The 22,166-nt window shown below is 40.1% G+C and overlaps 2 protein-coding genes across 4 annotated transcripts in view; one reads left to right on the top strand and one right to left on the bottom strand.

The window, feature by feature from the left end:
• ABCB11 (ATP binding cassette subfamily B member 11) overlaps window positions 1-3,605 on the bottom strand; it is a 46,215-nt gene extending 42,610 nt beyond the window's left edge. For 2 of the 3 annotated variants that reach the window (XM_075512014.1, XM_075512013.1), the window contains exon 1: window positions 3,523-3,605. In XM_075512014.1, coding sequence (XP_075368129.1) covers window positions 3,523-3,605 — 83 coding nt within the window. The remainder of the gene's footprint in view (window positions 1-3,522) is intronic. The other variant, XM_075512012.1, reaches the window with a different exon arrangement.
• Window positions 1-21,282, top strand: part of LOC142414612 (dehydrogenase/reductase SDR family member 9-like) — a 29,645-nt gene extending 8,363 nt beyond the window's left edge. The window contains exons 2-5 of the mRNA XM_075512015.1: window positions 16,527-16,874; window positions 18,515-18,773; window positions 19,849-20,012; window positions 20,891-21,282. Coding sequence (XP_075368130.1) covers window positions 16,556-16,874; window positions 18,515-18,773; window positions 19,849-20,012; window positions 20,891-21,117 — 969 coding nt within the window. The 5' untranslated portion in view covers window positions 16,527-16,555 and the 3' untranslated portion in view covers window positions 21,118-21,282. The remainder of the gene's footprint in view (window positions 1-16,526; window positions 16,875-18,514; window positions 18,774-19,848; window positions 20,013-20,890) is intronic.
• The last annotated feature ends 884 nt before the right edge of the window (window positions 21,283-22,166 follow it).

Below are 22,166 nucleotides of genomic sequence, written 5' to 3'. Positions count from 1 at the left end.
TGTTTTGCAAAAAATGAAGGAATTGGCTACTGAGAGGAAAATGGGAGGAACAAAAGAGTCTGGTGAAATAACTTTCTGAGTCATATCAATTTAGAGAGCAAAATAAGCATTCTCTGAAGGTGAAGAAACCCTAATCTATGAACTTGAAGAGGGAAACAAGAGTATATCAATGCTGTTCAAGAGTGCGAGGAACTGTGGGCCAGCTCTTGCAGGCCAGCGGTTTTTAAGCAGGAGGACAATTTGGAATGACGTTACCTATGCTTAATTTGAAAGAAAGAAACAGATGGGTAACAGTTCACACTGCTACAATTGAAAAAATAGAAAAAGAGGACAGAACATGATTTTTATTGAAAAGAAAAGTATGTAGGGAAGATGAAATAATTCATTAACCCTAAAGAAAAAACCTATAGTAATCTTTGAATGCTCAAAAAATTCTGAAAGAGGAATTAAGGCATTTAAGAAAGAAATTTTACAGTTTGAAAAAGGCACAGAATCAAGGAAAAGCTGAAGAACATTGCCAAGAATTTGAGTTTTTACTGGCATTGTGAGTACACAGTAAAAGTTAAGCCTGAGGAAATCTGATACTTGATTTAAGTGATGAAAAATTGTACTCAAAAGGCTCCCAACTAAAGCTGGCTCTTAACTACACCTACAGATGTGGTGTTCAAGGGTTGATCCAGAGAGGGCTAATTCTTACTAATGTGTACAAAAGGTGGTTATTGAAACAAACCTCACTGGAGATTACAGAGCAGAAGAGATCAATCAGCAGAATGCCAGTAGTGTTTTAAAGCAATGATGTTTGTTTTGGGAAAGGTGCTCTAGCATTTCAACAAACTGCTCACTACATTAAGCAGAAAACACAGTGCATTTCCAAGAGGCAAACTCACTTGGATAGGCCAAAAAACCCTCAACTGTGAAAAGAGGAATAGCTTTGGTCCCAATAGAAAGTCTTTTGCCAAAATCCTATAACAAGTAAAAGCAAAAAGTACATAAGACAAACTAACAGACAAAAAACAACCCCTCAAACCAGCTAGATAAATCTGGGCAATCTGGGAGAAGTGCTAAGTAAGTGCCTGGAAGAGACGAACAGTTTTCTTTCCTAGAAGTAGGACATAACCCTTTACCTATTCACTCCCTTTTCTTGTCATTCCTACCCCCTCTCCACCAATATGAGAGCCCACAATGCCCCATGCATTGAAACTGCCTTCTGTTAGCAGCCTAAGTGAGGTTTTAAAAACAAAACAAAACACAGCAGCGGAAGGGAGTGGGGAGATCTGTACTGCTTCAGCACACTGATGGCTGCTCATTCCAGGAGGATGCAGAGCAGTGTGCTGGGGTAGCAAGCAGTATACTGGGAAGAGAGCAGACTTTCAGAAAACGTTCACAGTGGTTCCTTTCACAGTCATGGAGCTGAGGCTGCTGCTGCTGTGTGGCAGACTTTAAAAGCAGCTGCAGAATCTAGGATGCCAGGTTTGATTTTAAGAACACATTCAAGTTATTCAGAGAATGATTTCCCATGCTATCTTCTTACCAGCTGTAACAATAGATTTGAAGTTCCTAACAAAAACAGACCTTTGAATCTGTTGAATACAAGATTATCTAGTCTAGGAGAATAATCCCAGCAAAGTGAAAGAGATTTGATGAGGATGGTTAAAACCAAATGAATTATGTGGCTAACACAGAGAGACAGAAGGTGGGAACATAACACCTTCTGTACTTGAAGCTCTTGTTCAGTTTCTAATGTCAGACTAAAAAAAGCACACGTACTGTCTTCTAATGGAACAGCTGCTTTTATGTTTGCAGATAACAGTCAATCTCTACGAAGATAACCACAACGAAGGCTTAGTCCAAGCTCAGACTGAATACTCCAAGTGTGTTCGAACTCTACTGTTATGCCAACAGTCCTATGAGACATCCTATTACAGCTAAAGATTAGAAGGAAATCCCACACCCAATGAATGATACTAGATTGGAAATACAGACTTAGCATCAATCAGCAACTACTAAGTTTTAAAAATAACAACAGACATCACAGATCAAGTTACAGCTGGGACACCGTGCTGCTATATAGCAGGGAGAGAGGCTTGAAGAGGGCTGTCATTAAAAATCAGTCATAAGGTCTTGAAAAAGTTTGATTATTGCCTGAAATTTCATGATATACATGGTTAAGTGAAGAATTTTGCTGCACGCCACAAGTTTTAACAAAAGGTAGATGTATGGTTCCCATAGAACAAAAGAGGCTGGACTGCCTTGAACTTAAGCTGTTGTCTAGGCAGAGGAAAATAATTCACTGTAACTCAGCATAGTATGGTTTGCTTTGATTTCTTTTTGTTGGTGAAAAATAGTTCCGAGAGAGGGACTGTCTTTCAACAAGAGTCTCCAGTTTTCTGGAGGTAATCTGTCATAAAGTATTTCAAGTGAAATAAAACTGCATAGTCTTTATCACTATCCAGCTTGATTGTTCTAACAATACATCTGATGAATTAAAGGGAAAAAAAAAAAAAGACAACCCAAGACAAAAAAGCATCCCTCCTCCTCAAGCTGTGTTTTGTCCAGAGCCAACCCAAGAGCACCTATTTTTGTGATGAGATAGGTGAAACTGGGAGTGAATGCCACATTTGTAAATCCCAATAAGGCCTGTGTTTAGAACACAGGCTATTTCATGCATGGTCTGAAGCATTTCATTGGGTCCTAGGAGAATGTTTTTAATGAAAGCTTAAACACTTCCAGGATTAGGCCGCAGCTGTCAGGGAATTTGAAAATACAAAATGTATGTAAGCTTAGGGAATCTGGTGATATCTGAGTGCTGGAATCTTTTTGTGAACCCTTTTTACTCTATGTGAGGAGCATGTACATTGCACTGTATTGCAACTTATCTTCCATTATGTGCTACTGTTTTGCTTTCCTTTGTACCTTACATTCAGTACAAATATTTAACTTCCCTCTCTTTGTCGACTTTTCTCAAGTCTTATAAACAGAACTCAAAATATTTAGCAGTTTCTCTTCAATGTTTCTCCTTGGGTCTTGCCGCATTTGGATGGGCAAAATGGAGAAGTGCACATTGCAAAGGAAAAATGGAAGAAAAGAGGAAAAGCTCTGATGAGAAGGAATGCAGATCTTTGCATAGCAATAGCTCGTAAGAATTCTGCCTAATATAAGTATGACTACAGATATACGTGTTTGTTGAAAGCAGCTCTAGAAACTATGGAAGACAGAAGTTTTATTTTTTTCCCCAGTAAAGGCCCTTTACTTGTACATCAAAGTGCTGAGTATAAAAACCTAGGTAGATACCATGAACTTGTAGGCTGATAAATAAAGATTGTCCATGAGTAGGGATTGTTATACATAGTTTTTACAGAAAAGTTGTTTTGCAAGCAGCATACCCATAACAGCAGGTACCACATAACTCTATTTGTTCTACAGACTATTTGCTTTGTATTCTGTAGACTCTTTGTGCCACTTAGGCCACCCACCACCTACTTTACATGCTTTATAAAATAAGGAGCTGACTGAATAATAAACTTCTTACATTTCTGATCCAAGTCAAAAGCATAGTTATCCTCTCCCAATCTCTTGATGCCGCGCAGAACGACAGGGTCAGACATGATGATTAGTTACTTAAATCAGAAGTCCTGAAGAGAGGGGAACCACAGGGGAAGAGTATCAGCATATGTTTGTCTGTGAACATACAACAATATTATGTTAAATTCCTGCTTACCTCAGTTTTGCCTTATTATCCCAGGGCAATGCCACTGATTACAGCACAAGTTATAACAGAATAGATGTCCCAGAGACAGTGAAACTACAGAGTAGAAAAACACCTCAGAGAAGCATGTCCAACTCACCCCTAAGTGCAAGGCCTCTGAAAGGCTCCAATGCCTCCTGCCTCAAGTGAGGGCTGCTCCGCAGGGCTTTGCAGCCCACTGCAAACAGCCCTGTCCCCATTAATAGCTGTATTAAAATAAAATACTGCTTTTGTGCAGGTGATGCCCGTAGGTTATAGACTGAGATATTAGTATGACAGATCCTGCCTCAGTTACGAGGGAGTGGCAGACAGGACACGTGCCCCTGCCTTGTCCCGTCCCGGCTGGCAGCGGCCAGCGGGACCATGACAGGGAGACAATCAGGGGACAAGAGGGGTGGCCAGGGGGGACCCCAGGGCCACACCGACATCTGCAGCATCACCACCACCAGCTGCACTCCCACAGCTCTCAGCTGGGATGAGTTACCCGGCAGACCTGCTCCTCTGGACAGGTTTATTCCTAACTAGTCACACCGACATGCCAAGCAGATGTCAGACATGAGCAGAAATAAGGAGACAAAGTTAACACTTTTTTGTTAAAGAAGCACTTTTGTGAGGCAAAATCTGCTGGTAGCGCTAGTTTTGGCCAGGAAGGCGTGGTATCCAAGATGGCACCTGGGGAAAAGTGCTGCAAAAGCCCTCCCCCAAATATGCCCTTTCATAACCAGAGTCATCTCATCCACACCTTTGTTTAATGGAAAGTATCCCAAAGCATAGTTACAATACCTTATTCCAGTCATCAAAGTTGAACATTTGTAAGTTTATACTTCTGTATAAACCTCTCATTACCTCTCATTTTAAGCATATTACAACACATTCAGATACCAAAGCTTTAACATCTTTTACCCAAATAACACCATAAGTCTTCTGTGTAAAAGACACATTTCCACAGATTATTTGTGTTACACCATCTCACTTCCAAGCCAGCTAAGTTTTTACCTGTTTAGCCCTCTGAAGGAACCACTTCTTTTCTGCTAATAGTATTAAAACCACCAAACCCCTTCATATTGGCAACAGCTGTGTGATTAGCCACAGCCAGGCAGTTCCTTACAAGTGGGAAGGGCTGAGAAGAAGCTTGGCTCTGAAATTACCGGGGGCTGAAGGAAATACACCCATTCCTAGATTGAAATGTAGCAACATAATAGGAGCCAGTCCAGTGGTTCAGGATGCATGTGTGACTTTCAATAATTTCACTTCCAATAAAGTCCCAACCTTTCTTTTTTGTCACTTTTCCCTCCAAACTGGCTTTCAAGAACTGCTGACTCCCAACCAAGCCCTTCTCTTTTTTATCCTTTTGTCCTGAATTTTATGTGTACATCTCTGGCACATCACTGAATCATCAGTAAGTCAGGCTGGAAAGACCAAAGTCTCTTGATTAATTCTAAGCATCCAAGGCAAAGTTCAATTATTCTTGTGTCATTTTAACTGATGTTTATCAAAGATGCCTGAAGAACTCCCCAGGCAATTAGTGCTTCACTATCCTTATTGCTAAAATATTTTTTTCCTAATGGGCTGAATCTTACTTGTCATAATTTAAACCCCTTACTTTCTGTGCAATCTGCCAAGGATATGTAACATAATAGTTCCTTTCCACTTTGTAAGTAGGCTGTATTTATTTGAATAATACTAGAAAGTCTCCCTCTTCAGATGAAGAAAGCAACTCATTCCATTTTCCTTGGTAGGGTGTATTTCCTAAACCTCTGATAATTTCCACTGGTCTCCTCCAGATACTGGCACATATTTCTTGAAGTGATGAGTGCATAACAGCACTACAGCACCAGTCTTACCAACACTGACCAAAGGAGAAGGATTATTTCACATTTCGCGGATTATATTCCTGTTTATGCAACCCAGTATGACATTTGGTTTTTTAACAGAAGTATCACATTGTTGATTCACATTTAGTTTGTAATCCACCAAAGCCACTCAAATTCTGCAAACAATTTGCTACAGAGCCAGTTGCTTTCGAAACTATATTTTCACAGTTGATTAATCCTGCCTGCTATTGTCCATATTTAATAATATCTTACATTCTTCAGCCCATTGTAAGTGTAAGGGGATTTTGATTTCTAGTCCTGTTCTTCAGCATACCTGCAGTCTGTCCTACCTTTATGTCATGATTAAATGTAATAAGTCTATTCTCCATTGTGTAACCCACATCATTATCAATACTACTGGATTATACCAGAAGCAAGACAGACCTCTGCAGAACTTCATTCAGTACATGCATTAATTTGGACATTGGTTCATTGATTGCTACTCTATGGATGTAGTTTTTCATGCCTACAAGTTTCTGATGAGCAGAGACGATTTATTCATCCACTGGTTGGTAAATTCTGACCCCCTCACATTCTGTGACCCCCTAAATTGTGACCCAAATTCTCTCCTTAAGTAAATGTGTAAAGCCAAATCACCACTGTAATAGCAAAATGTCTGGCCAGGACTAGAATAGTCACTTACAACATAAAATCACAGGAGTTTTTATTCATCCCCACATACAATGAAAAAATGTGCAATCTTAATCATAATTTTTCCATTCTCTCAGACACATGGCAAATGGGCTAAGCAAGCTATGGTACTTCCTTAGTTAAAGTCTCTACTGTGTGCACATTTCCAAGTTCTCTTTCTGCACTTTTATATAACAGAGAAAGCATGTAACACCTGCTTCTGACCAGAAAGAAAGGAAAGCATCCTATAGGTATCACTGTTTCACATGGGACCTATCTACAAATCATTAAATTTCACCTCAGCTGGATTTGCATCAGGGATATGGAAGAGGATTTAACAAGGGCTTAATTTCCAGCTGACATTACTCAGTTTATATTGAAATAAATGTAGCTTCCCAAAAAAAGCAAGCATATATTCCTGGCAGCTTTAAGTCCCTTGAGACTATGTTTTCACTGAAGATGGGAGTGACAGTTTTCCCCAGGTGGGAAAAAAAATTTCACCCACTACTTCAGTGAAAACACAGAGCTTATTCTGCTCCCTTCCTCCTTCCTTTTCCTGTGTCTGATTGATTGAAATAGTCTGAAACAGAAGATCTCCAAAAACTGTTTGTTCAAATCATCCAAAAGCTCCAGAAGTTTCTTAAGAAAAAAAACGTTTCTCAGTGAGCTCACTGTTGGCAGTTTTGTCAGTGACCACATTCTCAAGACAATTGTTTTTATATGTCAATTTGGTTGTGAGGTTGGAGCTGGAGATCTGAAAACATAGACTTTTTGCTCCATTTACAAAGAAGTTTGACTTGTAGCACAGACTGGGGCACCCTTCACAGTGGCGTGATTCTAAGGAAAATAAAACTTAAATATGCATTTGGCCTAAGGCTGGCCAGTTTTTTTACCTGAAGTATATGTTTTTAGGAAGGACACAGTTAAAAAAAACATGAACGAATAGATTTCAAAGAAAGCCATCAGTGTGAGAAAAATAATCAAATCACAATGTTTGTATCTTTGTTAAAGCTTTTCAGATTTTTGGTTCAAATGGTTAAAGCAGCATTGGCTGAATTAATAATACCCAGAAGATACCAACTGCAACCATACACTCATAATATCTTCTGCAAAAAATAGTTCACCACAATTTGTCCTTAAACATGAAGCCATCATTTGCTTCTAGATCTAGTACTGACTGCTTTGCACTGTTTAGCACACAAGTAATGGAACTGTATAAAGAAAGCTGAGCTAACAGACAAACTGCTGATTTTAAACTGACATCAGTATAATTGGAAATGTCACCTGGATTATGAAAACATGTTCTGCTGGAGTAAAGCACCACTGTTCCTACCTGTTCTGCTATCAAAATAAATCTAAACTTTAAGGGTGGTATCTACACACACATTCCAGCAGCTTTAAAATACTTTATGACTTCACAGAAGTATAAACCTATGTAAATTAAGTGATGTAAACCATTTGAACCATACTACTGAATGTGGCTCCCAGTGAAAAGCTATGAAGTGGTTAAAAAACCACCCCCACTGCCTTTCTGCTTCAGAAAGATAATGGATAATGTCATACTGTAAATTGATGAAGAAGGCAAAAGTAAAGCAAAGCAAAGTCACTCTCTGCCTGTCCTCTTTCAGCTATTTATTATTTGACTTTGCAATCATAACATTTTGTACAAAATTTTAGTGTTCCACTACAAAATTTTGTAATGGAACACTGTAAAAATCAATCTGTCCTTTAAATGCCAATATAGAACATCATGCTGGGAAGTCTCATTTTAGTGCTTGCTCTGACACTGTATTTTAACACTATGAAATGTATTTTGCAACCGAATTTTTTAAGCCTGAATGCTGATGCAGTTTTAAATAACAGAAAAAGTGGAAAAAAACTCCAATGACTGATAGACTTCAATAAGGATTCTAGTTACAAACACTTGCTAGAGCTAAACTTTCTGGAATGATGTCGCTTTTCCAATAAAATTGTGACTATCCCATATTTTGTAATGGAAACACATTTTTCCTGTATTTTCTGAAGCGCAACACATCAAATACTACCCACATACTATCCTGTCATTCATTCACTAGCTGACTTAAACAGATTAGTATAGCAGATTAGCATGCTGTCTTAGAATATTAAAATAACCTTCCAAAGGGTCTCAATGTTTAACTGGGGATCACTTACAACATCTTGAAAAATACTGTTGCTGATGTCTGCATTAAAAATTATTTAGGTAATAGAAATCAGAGGTAATAGAAAGCATTATATCATCCCATCTCCCCACGTGTGCAAAATACAAACTAGGAGCAGAGAATACCTCAGAAACTGCACTAAAGTGAAATAGCATTTTACTGTAGCCAATTAAGGTATGGCTGCTGGATTTTTGGTAAACAAAAATCTTTAAGGAACTTCTTGTGGTTTAGCCCTGGTCAGCAATTAAGTACCACACAGCCTCTCGCTCACCCTCCCGCCCTGGTGGGATGGGAGAGAGAATTGGAAGAGCACAAGTAAGAAAACTCGTGGGTTGAGATAAGAACAGTTCAATAATTAGAACAAAAATAATAATAATAATAAATTGTAATGAGAAGGAAAACTACAAAAGAGTGAGAGAGGAACAAGACCCAGGAAAAAAACAACCGCTCACCACCCACCGACCAACGCCCAGCCAAGTCCCCAAGCAGCGATCGCTGCCACCCCGGCCAACTCCCCTGGTTTATATACTGAGCATGATGTCATATGGTATGGAACAGCCCTTTGGGCAGTTTGGATCAACTACCTTGGCTGTGCCCCCTCCCAGCTTCTTGTGCACCTGGCAGGGCATGGGAAGCAGAAAAGTCCTTGACTAGTGTAAGCACTACTTAGCAACAACTAAAACATCAGTGTGTTACCAACATTATTCTCATACTAAATCCAAAACATAGCACTATACCAGCTACCAGGAAGAAAATTAACCCTATCCCAACTGAAACCAGGACAGAACTCAAAACCCAGATTTAGACAAGTAATACTTGGAAAATGCTAACAAAGCAACATATCCTATAGAATGAAGTAACATTAGGACCTGATCCAAAGCCCTCTGAAATCTTTTTCAAATCACATCTTTATTCAGATTGGATCTTTATTTAACATAAAGGGGGAAAAAACCCCAATGAAAATTGGCCCTGAAAGCACTGTCCTTCATTGTTCTTTAAAACTAGGTTCCTCAGATATTAATGATAGCATACATGGAGAAGGACATTTTGCTTCAAAATAGAACTTGAATGTCTTGTTCTTCAAACAGTCCCATTTAAATAAAAACCAAACAAACCAAACACTAAATGTGCAAAGGGAATTTAGCATTTAGTTGAAATTGTTCTGAAGGAAAAATACAGGTACCTTTCGGTTCAGGAAGTTTCATCAGTTGACTCTGAAACATTCAACATGATAGATTTGTTACTCACCCGTGGCTGTGAAATATCATGTATCATAGAACAAATTGCAAGGATCCTGTTCAATTAGTCAGTGAAGCACCCAGCCATTTCCCATCATGTTTTCATTATTCTAACCCATTTGTCAGAACTGAATCTTTAAATTGGGCATTGGCTATTTGCACCTGGGTCAATAACCATGCGGTCACAATGGTTACAGTTCATTGACATCTAATGGACGGTTTAAATTTGACTAATGTAATCTCACAACATAAAGTCAGGACACTTGAAAAGCAATTATACACGAGGAGACCAGACGGTTCTCTGGAAAACAAAGCTCACTATGAATGTATGGGAAGATATTATTATAGCATTATTTTATCAGCATTAGTATAGAATTACTTTATTAGCCATGCAATAATTCAGTGTACACTACTGTCCCTGCAGTAAATAGCAACATCAGCTGAATAATATGAAAATTCATTCAGAGATTAAGCTAAATTCAGATTTAAAACTTGCTCAAAAGCTTTGTTTTCTAACCCATAGCTTGTCCCTCTCCCCATGGCTTCTAATATTCTACCCTTCTTCCTTTAAAATGAAGATTTTACAACCTGGGAGCTCCTGAGTAGTAGTGAATTCCTGTTGGAGATGAGCCCTCCGTGGGTTTTTCAATAAGGGACATTGGTGAGGACAATGCTATGACCTCAGCCAATGTCACCACAGAGTTTAGAGGGAAATGGCAAACATGGTTTAGTTCCCCTCTGAAATCAGTTCTCACTACAGAGAGCCCTGACTGATAGGACAAGTTAGAAAGGCAATGCCTTAATCTTAGTGACTGTCAGCTCTCCTCAAGTCTTCTGTGCTCTCAAATTTTCCATGATAAAGCCCCATGCACAAAAGTGCATCATGATTAAATGTAGCTAACCAGAACTCCATTTTCCTTGTTTAGCATCATTACTGTGTTCACAGTGACAGCATAACCAAACACAAACTTGGCGTCTTCTCCCATTTTCTTAACAAAAAGAAGTCTACATTTATACTAATATACACAGCATAGCTTTGAGAATAACACTATCTGAGATAATGTCACAGCGCTAATCAGCTTGTCCACCACATCACAGAGCCAGAGAAAAAAAAAATAGTTACTTGCAGTGCAGGGCACAGGAGTGGAAAGGCTGGAAGAAAAGTTATATGGTGGAGCAGAACTCTGCCTTGCTTCATTCTCCCCTGACAGCTTCTTCAGGAGCAACATGGCCACAGGTCATGCAATGCCTTTGCTGTTCAAGGTACTCGAGCATGCAAGGAAGTCTAGCGTCTCCAGAGAAGGCTTGGCTTGCCAGGGATGGAATATAAATTTAGCTTTACACAAATTACTTCAGTCTTTTCACTTAAAGACTTTGCTCATCTAAGCATTTGGAAAGTGCGCAGAGCCTGTTTCACACTGCTAATGAAGTAGATTAAGGCAGTGATGAATTGGAGCTGAGACCACAGACTACCCCAACCTTTTTGAAGGGCTCTACTCCCTTCTAAACCTCTGCTTCTCTCAACTCATCCTTACAAAAAATCCTGAAGATCAATAAAGTCAACCTGACTTTATGACATGGGCCATAAAAATGAATCTATGCTGAAGAATCATCCGTCTGTAGAGAGCAAAGTGGAGAACATAAACCACTCGGTTTTGGTCCCACTCCCACAGAGTCACCTTCCCCTTTTACAGCTGCTAGTGGAAAAACTAGCCAAATCCACTCCATCTCCTCAAGCTCTCTTGTACTTTGTTTCCTTCTGATGTCCTGGGAAGCAAAAACTCAGTTTCTGTTGCTAGAGTCAGCCCTTCAGTGAATGAAGAATTAGCCACTGAACTACAACAATAGAGAGCAGGGCTTCAGTAAATCAAGGAGACTGAGGATGAATGCTCCCATCCCTGGATTCTCGTAGGTGACACATGCAAAATCTCTGAATTTTGGTAGGTTATAGATACTATTTAGTTCATGAAAGATGAGCAATATTGTCAGGATAATTCCCCTCAGTCATGGTCTGAGCTGAAGGGAAACATTTTGCTTACAGCTCATGTCATTTTAATACATCTTTGCACAGGAAGAAAAAGATCACAATTCATTGAGCCAAACACAGTAAAATAACTGCTTTTTCCCTCAATTTGAGTAGCTGTTTATTCCAGCATATTACCACTCCAAATGAAGTTATCCTCTCTTCTCTGGACTTTTTCCAACAGTTCATAAGAGCAAGTGAATAAAAATGAATCTTAGTTATTCCTGGATAGATAATTTCTCACTAAGAAATGAAAGCCCATGCGCTGTTTTGGCACAGGACTCCTCAGCTCTAAGCTGTAGTCTATAATCTATTGATCTTTATTCCAGTATTGACAACAGCTAGTGGCAGCCATCAGATAAAATACTTCCAAAGCTTCCTAAAGATAGCCAGAAATCTAGCACTGAGTGCTCACAGCTATGGAGGAGTAGGTGGCCACGGTTTTCCACCAGGTGAATAGACTCAGTCTGCCACTGCAGGCTGAGACTCCAGATGACCAGCTTGTTTCTGTGTTTTGCGCTGACGTCTGTATGCAATTACAGCAGTCTGGACTCTCTTGCCTGACAGAAGGCATTGAGCAGACAGCTCTTAGGCTTCATTAATTTATTTTTTAACCATTCATAGCCAAATTTCTTTCTGTAGCTAGCATATAGTGGTTCCACGGCCAAGAAGCCAGACACTGGATTTTTCACTTGAGTATAATCCCCATCTTAGTTGTTCTACTTACAGTGATAGCACTTCAGAGTGTCAGAAGTGTAAGGCAGATCTCAATATTCTAGTACATTTCTGCTTCTGCATGATGCTTTATCTTCCTGTCCTCTGATCCTTTGAAAAACAAAGGAAAACACTTTGTTTGCTTCTTTATTTCTCCCAGGTTTTGAAAATATTTTTTGTTATTTTGCTCCACATGCTATCACAATTTTTTCACCTAAATAGTACGAAGGCGAAAGTAAAGTGAACTCTAAATAAAAGCAAGCTACAGCTCTCTTTCGGTACCCTGATTTAAGGTAAGGGACACTTGAAATAAAGTAGATACAGTTTGCAGCTTGAATTATTAGGCAGATGACTTCCACATCTGTTCTTGGAGTGTCACTTGTTATATACTGTTTATGAAATTCATCTAAAAAAATATGACAGTTATAAAGGTATCTAGAGGACAAAACCAACAAAATTGGGCTGGAAGAGAACAAGCTCTTCTGCAAGACTCTGATCAGGGCAAAGACTGGAGGAGTGGGAAGCTGCAGGAAAGGTCAGTATACACACAGTTGGTCAGGTTGGCAAGTACCCACATGCTGCGTCTTCATTCTTTTCTTGGCACCACAGCAGTTATACAAACATGACTTAGTATTCACTTGGTACAATGCAAAGTGAATTTTACACTGAGCATACTGATTTGTGATTTACGTATTAAAAATAGAATTATGTCGATCCCATGAGGTGGATATGCACATTATTTCCTTCAATGCAGCATGACTTTTGAACAAGTTACTGTCCTTTCCAAAGATCTTTAGCAAGTGTTCTATGTGGAAACCTTCTCTTTGCACCTAAGAGCAAGACTTCCTCTTTCGATGGCTGGGTTTTATCTTTTTTGCTGCAAGCAAAAAGCTGTTCATTAATAAGAACTCAATTTCCTTTTTTTGCAACCAAACTACATTTCTTCGTACTGAAATGGGGAATAGCAGATACTTTCCCTGAAATAAGTGAAAGTGAAATAAGTGAAATAGAAATTAGTGAAATAGAAATTAGTGAATAAGAAATAAGTGAAATAAGGAAAGTACCTCTGGGCACAATGGGGGTGTTTCTGTGACTTTCTCCTGTTATGGAAAGTAAAAAGTCCAAGTTGGTAATTGCTGGGAGTGGATACCTCCAGGTGGGAGGCTGGCACAAAGAAACAAACAAACTTATTCCTTATCCCATGGTCTAAATCATGATCATAGACACTTAAGTCATGGTATATTTATTTCTTGGTCACAAAAATGTGCTATACTGAAACTGCAAAATACCATCTGGAGTGGGTCCAGCAGGGAGGCTGGGAGGTAGGCAGCAAGGGGCTTACCTCTAGTTACTCACCTTCTTTGTATAGTTAGCCTCTCACCATCTGCTCTTGGAAAGTACCAGACGCAGGACATGCACTCACTTATCCCGTTGATCCTACCCAAGTCTGGCAGCCGGTAAGGATTCTTTCTCCATTCCAAACACTTGTGCAAATAAAAACAGCAGAGATAGCAATAACTCTTCTAAAACACAAAACAAACCAAACCCAAAAAACCCCTGTAAATTTTAAATGCAAACTATAACTTTTATATCAAAATTAAGTGACTCAACATGTTAAAATAGAAAAAAAATTCTTTCAAAATGACACCTCTAAGAGTGCCTGCCGCACCCTCTGGGCAGCCGGCCCCGCGGTCACCTCACCTGGTCCTGTCAGAAGGCGGCATGTCCACATGAGCCTGCCTGTCCCCTGCGCCTCCGCTTTCCCAACCACTCTGAATGCCGCCACTCAAATGCCTTTGAGGCTTCTGACTGAGTGCCTCTTATCACTCTCCCTCCTGGAAACTAGAGAAAAATACATTTTTTCTTGATGAGCCCTTTGTTTTTTTTCTTTTTCGGTCTGAGGCCCGTATAAAAAACTGGAGGTAGATCTTTACACTGCAAAGCTGGGCCACTGTGGGCAGGCGCTGGAGCTATCAGTCTCCCTGGCAGGCTGGAGTTGAAAACACAGCCTGTACAAAGGAGGCTAACTGAAAACCTTGTAATTTCAGCACTTGATTAATTTGATATAAAGTCCCACCAACCCATTATTTAAAGATCACAGGGACCAGAAGTTAACCCTGACTGTCCAAGTCCCATGTTTGTAGACGTGCCTGTTGCAGGCACGTCTAAAAACAGGCCTAGGCGAGCCTTTTCCCTCAGTCTAGCTAAATTGGCTTTTATTTTTATTTATTGACCAGATTACAAATCAGGCCAAAACTCTGTTTTATTTATGTTAATTTACTGGTTATGCTTTATATCTACTTTATAGTTGAAGTAGGGCATGATGAAACACAGTTCCGTCTCCTTCTCTGGAGCGGCTCTTCTCAGACCTTCTCCCACCCTGGGCTCCCCAGTTGCTGCCATGGCTGGACCCTGCACAGGTTTTAGCATGCACGAGGTGCAGCTAACTGGCATGGCTGAGGTCCGGGGGCAGGTAGGTGTGGGAAGGCAGGAGTGGCAGGGGAACAGTGCCTCCGTGCCAAGGCAGGCAGGTCTCCATGCAGCCTCCAGGAGGGAGCCTGGCCCTGGCTCTGATGGGACTGCCCGGACTGTTATTCAGCTGCAGGTGAAGGAAGGCTGCGAAGGAGTATGGCAACTTCAAGCAGAGCAAGGGATATTATAAAGAGAATGGTAATTTTAATAAGGGTCAAAGGAGAAGGAAAGCCAGCTGCTGTGCTGAGTCTGCTATGCGGGCGTACATATGCCAAAAGAAAAAATTCCTTTTCTTAAAAGAGGAACCATGAAGTACTATGCGGAGAGGGCAGTTACCTAACCACTTCTTCAAATTTTCTTCACTACTGATGCTGCAGAGGAAGTTAAGCAACAAAAACTAACACCTCTAAATTGCAACTTTAGCAACACTCTGGGTAACTTCCAGCCAGCACAAGAAGCTGCATTTCACCAGCATACATCTTTATGTAAACAAGCACCATGAGCAGCCATGGGGCTTGCAATAAAAATTCAGATATATTGAACCTCCTGTGTCAGAGCAGAAAGCAGTTCTACGTGCAGAAAATAAAAGCAGCGTTCCTGTTCCTATTATGATGCTTAAAAACATGTCAGGTATTTGCAATTTCTTTTTAAATTAAGTTTTGCCAGAGGAGAATTTGGCCATAGTAAATGCAACTTCATTGCATCTTGCCTTGCAGAGGTGGATTGTCTGCAAGCAATCTCTAAAAAGATCTGTACTCCTTTATGTCTATTTAGAATTATTTTTTCAGTTGATTGCATTAGGCATCCCCTGTTTTCCAGGCCATGAGTGCTCATGAAGAAGTGTAACTGAATTGTTTTCTCTAAGCGGAATTTCATCCATCATCAATAGTTACTTATAAATTCACTATTAAGTCAATTGGAGTATAATCCCAGATATGCAGGCTCTTCCCAAACATGTTCTGCAGTACTGATGTTGTCACACTGCCTGAGCTTCACTCCGGCAGGTGAAGTCCTCCAACCTGCACCCTCCTTCCTATGCTCAGAGACAGCATGCACACTCCCACAGCCTAGCTGGTGGGAATTTATTTTCTTGAGAGGCAAAGTGGCAGTACTTGCTACCTTCTTTCTTGAGAGTCTGGCACTGACAACCAAAGGTTTTAGTAAAATAAAGTAAATAATTTTTCCTGGCTAGCATTGCTTAAGTATCCACAGTAATAAGAAATGTTCTGGGTCCTGCCAGTCTTGCTTGACCTTTTGTTGCCAGCTGACCCCAGTCTTACTCTTTAATTTTCTGTGAACCGACACTAAGTTCAGACACTTCTGTTGGCTTCCATGCAAATATTTCATTTTTGCTGCTCTTTTCTAGTCAGCGTTTCTCCCAGACACGTTCAATGGGAGCTTACTGACCTGGCAGCAGTAACCTAATATGCATTATTCTTTGTAACCTTATTACAATATATCTCCAGTTCTCATTTCTACTCAAGGAAGGATTTTGTTTGGTTTTTTTAGCATAAGGGGGCCACTGCTCTGAATTGTGCCTGCTTCTCTGAATAGTTGCAGTTAGCCAACTCAAGAAAAAAAGAAAAAAAAACCAACCAACTAACAAACCCTTAAAAACTAGCAGCTTTTTTTTTTTTTTCCCCATTTCAGGAGAACGTGTCCAGAAGACTTCAGTAAAAATGCTTTTCTACGTATTACTCTTTCTTGGCATTGTCTCTCTGTGGTGGCATTGGAGGGCAAGAGACAGGATGAAGGTTACAAATCTTACTGGAAAATATATATTCATCACTGGATGTGACACAGGATTTGGAAATATGGCAGCAAAGATTTTTGATAAAAAGGGATTCCGTGTTTTTGCCAGCTGTCTGACTGAAACAGGAGCTGAAGAGCTAAAAGCTGTGACCTCGAAGCAGCTTCAGACAGTGCTGCTAGATGTGAGAGATTCAGACAGTGTTAAGAAAGTGGCTGCATGGGTCAAAGCCGAAGTTCAGTCAGAAGGTGAGTGCCAGGATACCTGTCTTTAAAAAAAAAGCAATAGATTTTTCCTAAAAATACCATGCTACATTCAAAGCTTATTTTAATTGACATTTGACAAGTGTGTGTGGATGTCTTGTCAGCTTCTGGAAACATGGAAGAAAATCTCACTAGAGGGGTGTTTTATACATTTAGTTAGCGGTAGGTAAATATTTGGGAATGTGCTCAAAAAGTCAGGCTTATCGATACATCATTGTCAGAACAGGAATCCAGTTCCTGGAACCTTCGTTGGGACTGTTTGCACTCGCATGCATATCTGGGTTATGGCATGGGTGCTCAGCACTTCCCATGCTGTGTTACCTGGCTAGGGAACAAATTAAATAAATTCCGCTTAACAAGCTTGAAGAGTTTTTATTTTAAAAATTGATTACATGAAATAAATTACTTGTAAGTAATCACTCGTTCTATCAACAGCAAAAATTACATATGAGCTGTATTGAAAAAGTCTGAATATAACTATTTTGGAATATTGCTTGCAGACCATCTGAAAAATAGAAAAATCCTGTATCTCTGACCCAACAAGCTGTGCAAGACAAGGTGCTGCTGCTGTTACTGATGCTAATTGATTTCAGTAGGAGTGGTATTGCAGTAGAGTTTACAAAGGCCCAAGATCCTATGGGCTGGATTCTGCTAACTTTGAGTCTTAAATCTGGTCTATTATGATGTGCCATAGTATCAATTATACTTAATGCTAAATTCCAATCTCCATTTGACCTTTCACCTCTTCATAAAATTGCTTATAACTTGCCAAATTGCTTTTATTTGAAACTGTGCTTGGTTTCGGGCCAAAAGTTATTTTTTTCCCCAAGAAGAACTATGAGTAATGTCAGACCAGCAAAAGTATTCATTCACACAACTCTAACAGCTGATACAAGAGGAGAACTGGTTTTACATTTTTGTATTTTCCCCTCCCACTTCTGAGGGCTCAGAAATGTTTTTCAAATCAATCCAGTTGGTTTTTTCCCTGCCTCCACTGCATTTCTTGGAGCTGGCTGTTCATTTAAAAAAAAATCCTTCCCTTTTCCAGGTCAGTCAATGTGAGGCATAAGTTCTCTGCTACAACAAAAATGTCAGTGCGGGCAAAAAGAATAGCGAAAGCCTTCGCTGTCACACAGTTCCCATCTTGTTTTCAAACCTTTGAGAAGGATTTTTAAAATTTTTTTGTTATCAAGAGCTGTTCTTTATTGTCCTGGCACCTCACCCATCTCAGAACCAGGGCACACTTACCTGTGTCTCGGGACACTCTACCTCTACTAAGGACCAGGTCTATTTCTTATACATTTCATGTCACCCAATACAGTTGCTCTTTGCCATACCCGGCCTTCCTCTACTGCCCCTCCTCCCACAAAAAGCCAACACCACCCCCTGCCCAAAATGCTGCGGCGGGAGAAGACTACACAAAGGGTGATGGAAAGCATGGTGAAAAAACCTGGACACTGAGAATAAAGCTGAATGCTGTAGGACATTTTCAAGCAATTCCTCCAAATTTTGATTGCCTTCTTGGTCCCTCACTGATTTTCTGTGAATTTTCACCCAGTTCAATTAATCTGATACATTAAGTGAAAATTTGCTTCCTGACTTTCTTCTTCTTTGTTTCCCTACAGGTCTCTGGGGACTTATCAATAATGCCGGGATTATGGGGCCATCAGCTCCTACAGACTGGTTGGATATTGAGCACTTTAGAGAACCAATTGAAGTTAATTTAATTGGACTCATAAATGTTACAATAAATATGCTTCCCTTGGTAAAAAAAGCAAAGGGAAGGATAGTAAATGTATCCAGTGTTGGAGGTCGCCTAGCATTCAGTGGTGGAGGCTATTTTCCTTCAAAGTTTGGGGTAGAAGGATTTAATGACAGCTTAAGGTATAACATTCGCTATGAGGAAAGACCATTCTTTTTTTTCCTAAGGCTCATATACTAACTAAAAACTGGCACATGCAGAACAGGAGCTGATTTACAATCCTGGCACTTGGTATAAAATCGAAAAACATTAGACACTTTGGACTAATTCTTCTTAGAAGTTCTTTTGCTCAACACAGATTATGCCACTTTTGAAATGGTACAAAACCTGTTGGGCACACAAGCTGTCCTCAAGTATTATTGCAGTGTAGTTGGTACTCTTACAGATTCACAACTAACCTTACAGATTCACAACTAGCCTATCTTAGTATGTGCAGAGGCCTTATTGCAGGGGAAGCTCCACTCAAGCCAACTGAGATGTCTTTGCAATATGAACCTAATTCTCCTAATTGAAAAGTGCACCTAGAAATTTCCAGCAGCCACCCAATCCAGAAAAAATACATACCATGAGTTATTGCATGATAGTAACTTTAGTCTAAGCTTTGTTCTCCAAAGTGTCTTCTCCTAGTTATACCAATCATTAGAGAGATCTAGAGAATATAGAAAACTAATCCTAGGGACCACTATGGCTTCTTCTTGTAGCACAGACAGGGAGCGATTTGTGTGCCTAAACACATAGTGCCATTTTAGGTACCGGGACACTCACAAGGGCTGACAGATACGAGATGGGGCCAGAAAGAACTGTACCAATCTGGAGCATCAGCCAGAGGTCAAGAGGGATTTCCTAAGACATGTAAAATGGCTCTACATACTTGCATTTAGGCAGCCAGCCAGTCTTACAGACAAGCCAGATAACTAATGAGCTACTACAAGGTGAACTAGGATGTGAAATACACTGTGTCAGCTACTGCACAGTCACTGCCCATGCACGTTCTCACTCGGTGAAGCAGGTAAGATAGTTCATCCCTCTTTCATTTAGGGATAACAAGCTGAAAGTTCACAACCATGAACAAACCTCACAGTATTTGTGTGCTGGGGTGACATGTAAAGACAGAAATAAAAGTGTTAGTACAGAAAAAAACCCCACAGTATTAATAATAATGTCTAATGCAATTAAATCATTGGGCTGTCTTTGCAGGAGAGATATGAAAGCTTTTGGAGTTAAGGTTTGTTGCATTCAACCTGGACTGTTCAAAACAGCGTTATCCAATCCGGCAAAGATTATCAAAGAGAAGGAGGTTATTTGGAATAAGCTTCCCCCTGATATTAAAGATCAATATGGAGAGGAGTATTTGCAGAAAGGTGAGGCAATTTCCAGACAATTGTGTCAAAAGAAGCAATGCATTTCTTGCTGAGAAAGCCTTGCAAAGTAGCATTATATCTTCTAATCATTCTGACGTTTTGGAAAGACTGTGATGTGAAAAGTTACTCTTCAAATGCATCTGCATCACAATATGACTATCTGCACAAAAGACTTGTTCTGGGAAGCTTTATTCAAATCTCAGTTAAAGATTAATTATTTGTGTTGGCATGAAGCTTTTGAGCAAACTCCCAAACAGAAAAAACTTTTATCTGATGATGTAATCAATGTGCTCAATGTGTTTTTCTGTCATTATTGTTTATTTATTTAGTAATCAAATAGAGATCAATTCCCTTTGCTTCTGCTAGCCCCAGTGGGGATGAAGCCATTCAGGACCTGTCTGACAGACACTTGCTAAGCCTGCTTGAACAGGGGCTGCTTGTCTTTTGATCCTTGGACTTTCTTGTTCCTCAGATTTCTTCTTTGGAATTGTGTTTCACAACTTTCCACAAAGCAATTAATTTCCTTACTACAAGAGACTCTTTTACAACTACAGCATTTCTGTTTCCCTTTGCCTCTTACATAATTATGTTTATTCTGAGCTACTGACAATGCTGGTTGCCTGTCCTCAGACCATACAGGCCAGGTGTTGCCACAACTGTTCCACAATTAAGGGTAACTAGACTGTTCTTGGGGTCAACTATATCACAAGGTCATTATGGACAGAGACTTGGTCCTCAGAAACTGCTACAAATTCTCGTGTAGGGAGAAACAAGAAATACCAATTCCTTAGTGAAATTGCACAGATCATTGAGGGGAAGAGTTAAAAGTCACCTTGCCTGGCTGTCACTAAACGGTCTTCTTTTTTTGAGCTTTACAGATGCAGCAAAGAAACAAAAGCTGTCCAAGATCTGTCTTAACAAGGACATTTCACCAGTTGTTCAGTGCATGGAGCATGCCCTAACAAGCCTCCATCCACGTGCCCATTACGTTGTTGGGCAGGATGCTAAGTTGTTTTGGAATCTCCTCTCGAGAATGCCTGCGGTTATACAAGACTTCCTACTGCTGCGGAACAGAGTAGAGCTTGCAGTTTCCCGTGCAAAGTAAATATTTGCCAATATATCCCCCATCACAGGCAAGGCTGATTCTGTAAGATCTGTCCTTTATATCGGCATGATACAAACTATACATGAAATACACACACATCCCTATAAATGTAAGAAATATATCTATTTCTCCAATAACTGCTACTATTAAAAACCCATTATATTATTTCATTTTCCTTTAAGGTGCTCAGTTTGGGAACCCTTGAAGACTCCAGTTTTCATAAAGACCATAAGACAAAAATATCCCAGGAAAATAGTGAATGTGGCTTTAAGTCCCTACAGCAGAAAGAGTTCAGTCATCTCAGGCTGAAGAGGGAAAGGAAACAGGGCTGTCCTCTGGGAGAAGTGAACTCTGGCAATATAAACTAGGAAGGAGGGCAGAAAATCCTCTTCCTGACACTGCTTTCTTTAGTAGTCACCCCTATTCAGTTTTGAGGCCAAGGAAACTGTGGTTGCCTTTCCTTGGTACAGTCCTAACTGGAAAGAGAGCAAAAGAAAGTGCCCAAGTCATTGAGCTGGCTGGGATTCACACCCCTTCCTACTCACAGGACTTTGCACGGCTTAGGTGAGGCATTTTCCTGGTCAGCATGCTAAATCTTGAGGATGCCTAACGTCCAGCTCTACCCCTCTGTTGTAAAGGATCCATAGCCACAAACATAGACTGTGGATCCAGTTACAGGGGCCCAATACCTGCAATTAAGATAGTGAAGAGCTAAGGGGGTTTTTTTAATTAAAAAAAAAAAAATCTGAGCTTGCAAGACTTCGCGTCTGGGAGCTATTTCTTGGCATAAAAATAATAGCCCTGTGTTTTGTGAGATGCTGAGTAATTCCTGCAGAGAGGTGCTGCTCTTGTTCAATTCCTGACACAAATGCCTGTTAACACCCGGCTCCACTGGAATTAATCATGGCAAAGTGCTTGAGAACTGCAGGGACCCCACATCAAGTCTGTAACTGTGCATTGCTCAGGAAGCCATTTCCCACTGCCATAGAAACTACTCAGCAACAAAACAAATGCTTTCCTCATGCTGGCGAATTTGCTGTGACAGGATC

This window comes from Mycteria americana, chromosome 9 (assembly GCF_035582795.1).
Source record: "Mycteria americana isolate JAX WOST 10 ecotype Jacksonville Zoo and Gardens chromosome 9, USCA_MyAme_1.0, whole genome shotgun sequence".
In the NCBI taxonomy this organism is placed as follows: Eukaryota; Metazoa; Chordata; class Aves; order Ciconiiformes; family Ciconiidae; genus Mycteria; species Mycteria americana.
The sequence above is the reverse complement of the archived record's forward strand: the minus strand, read 5'-3'. Positions and strand labels throughout refer to the sequence as shown.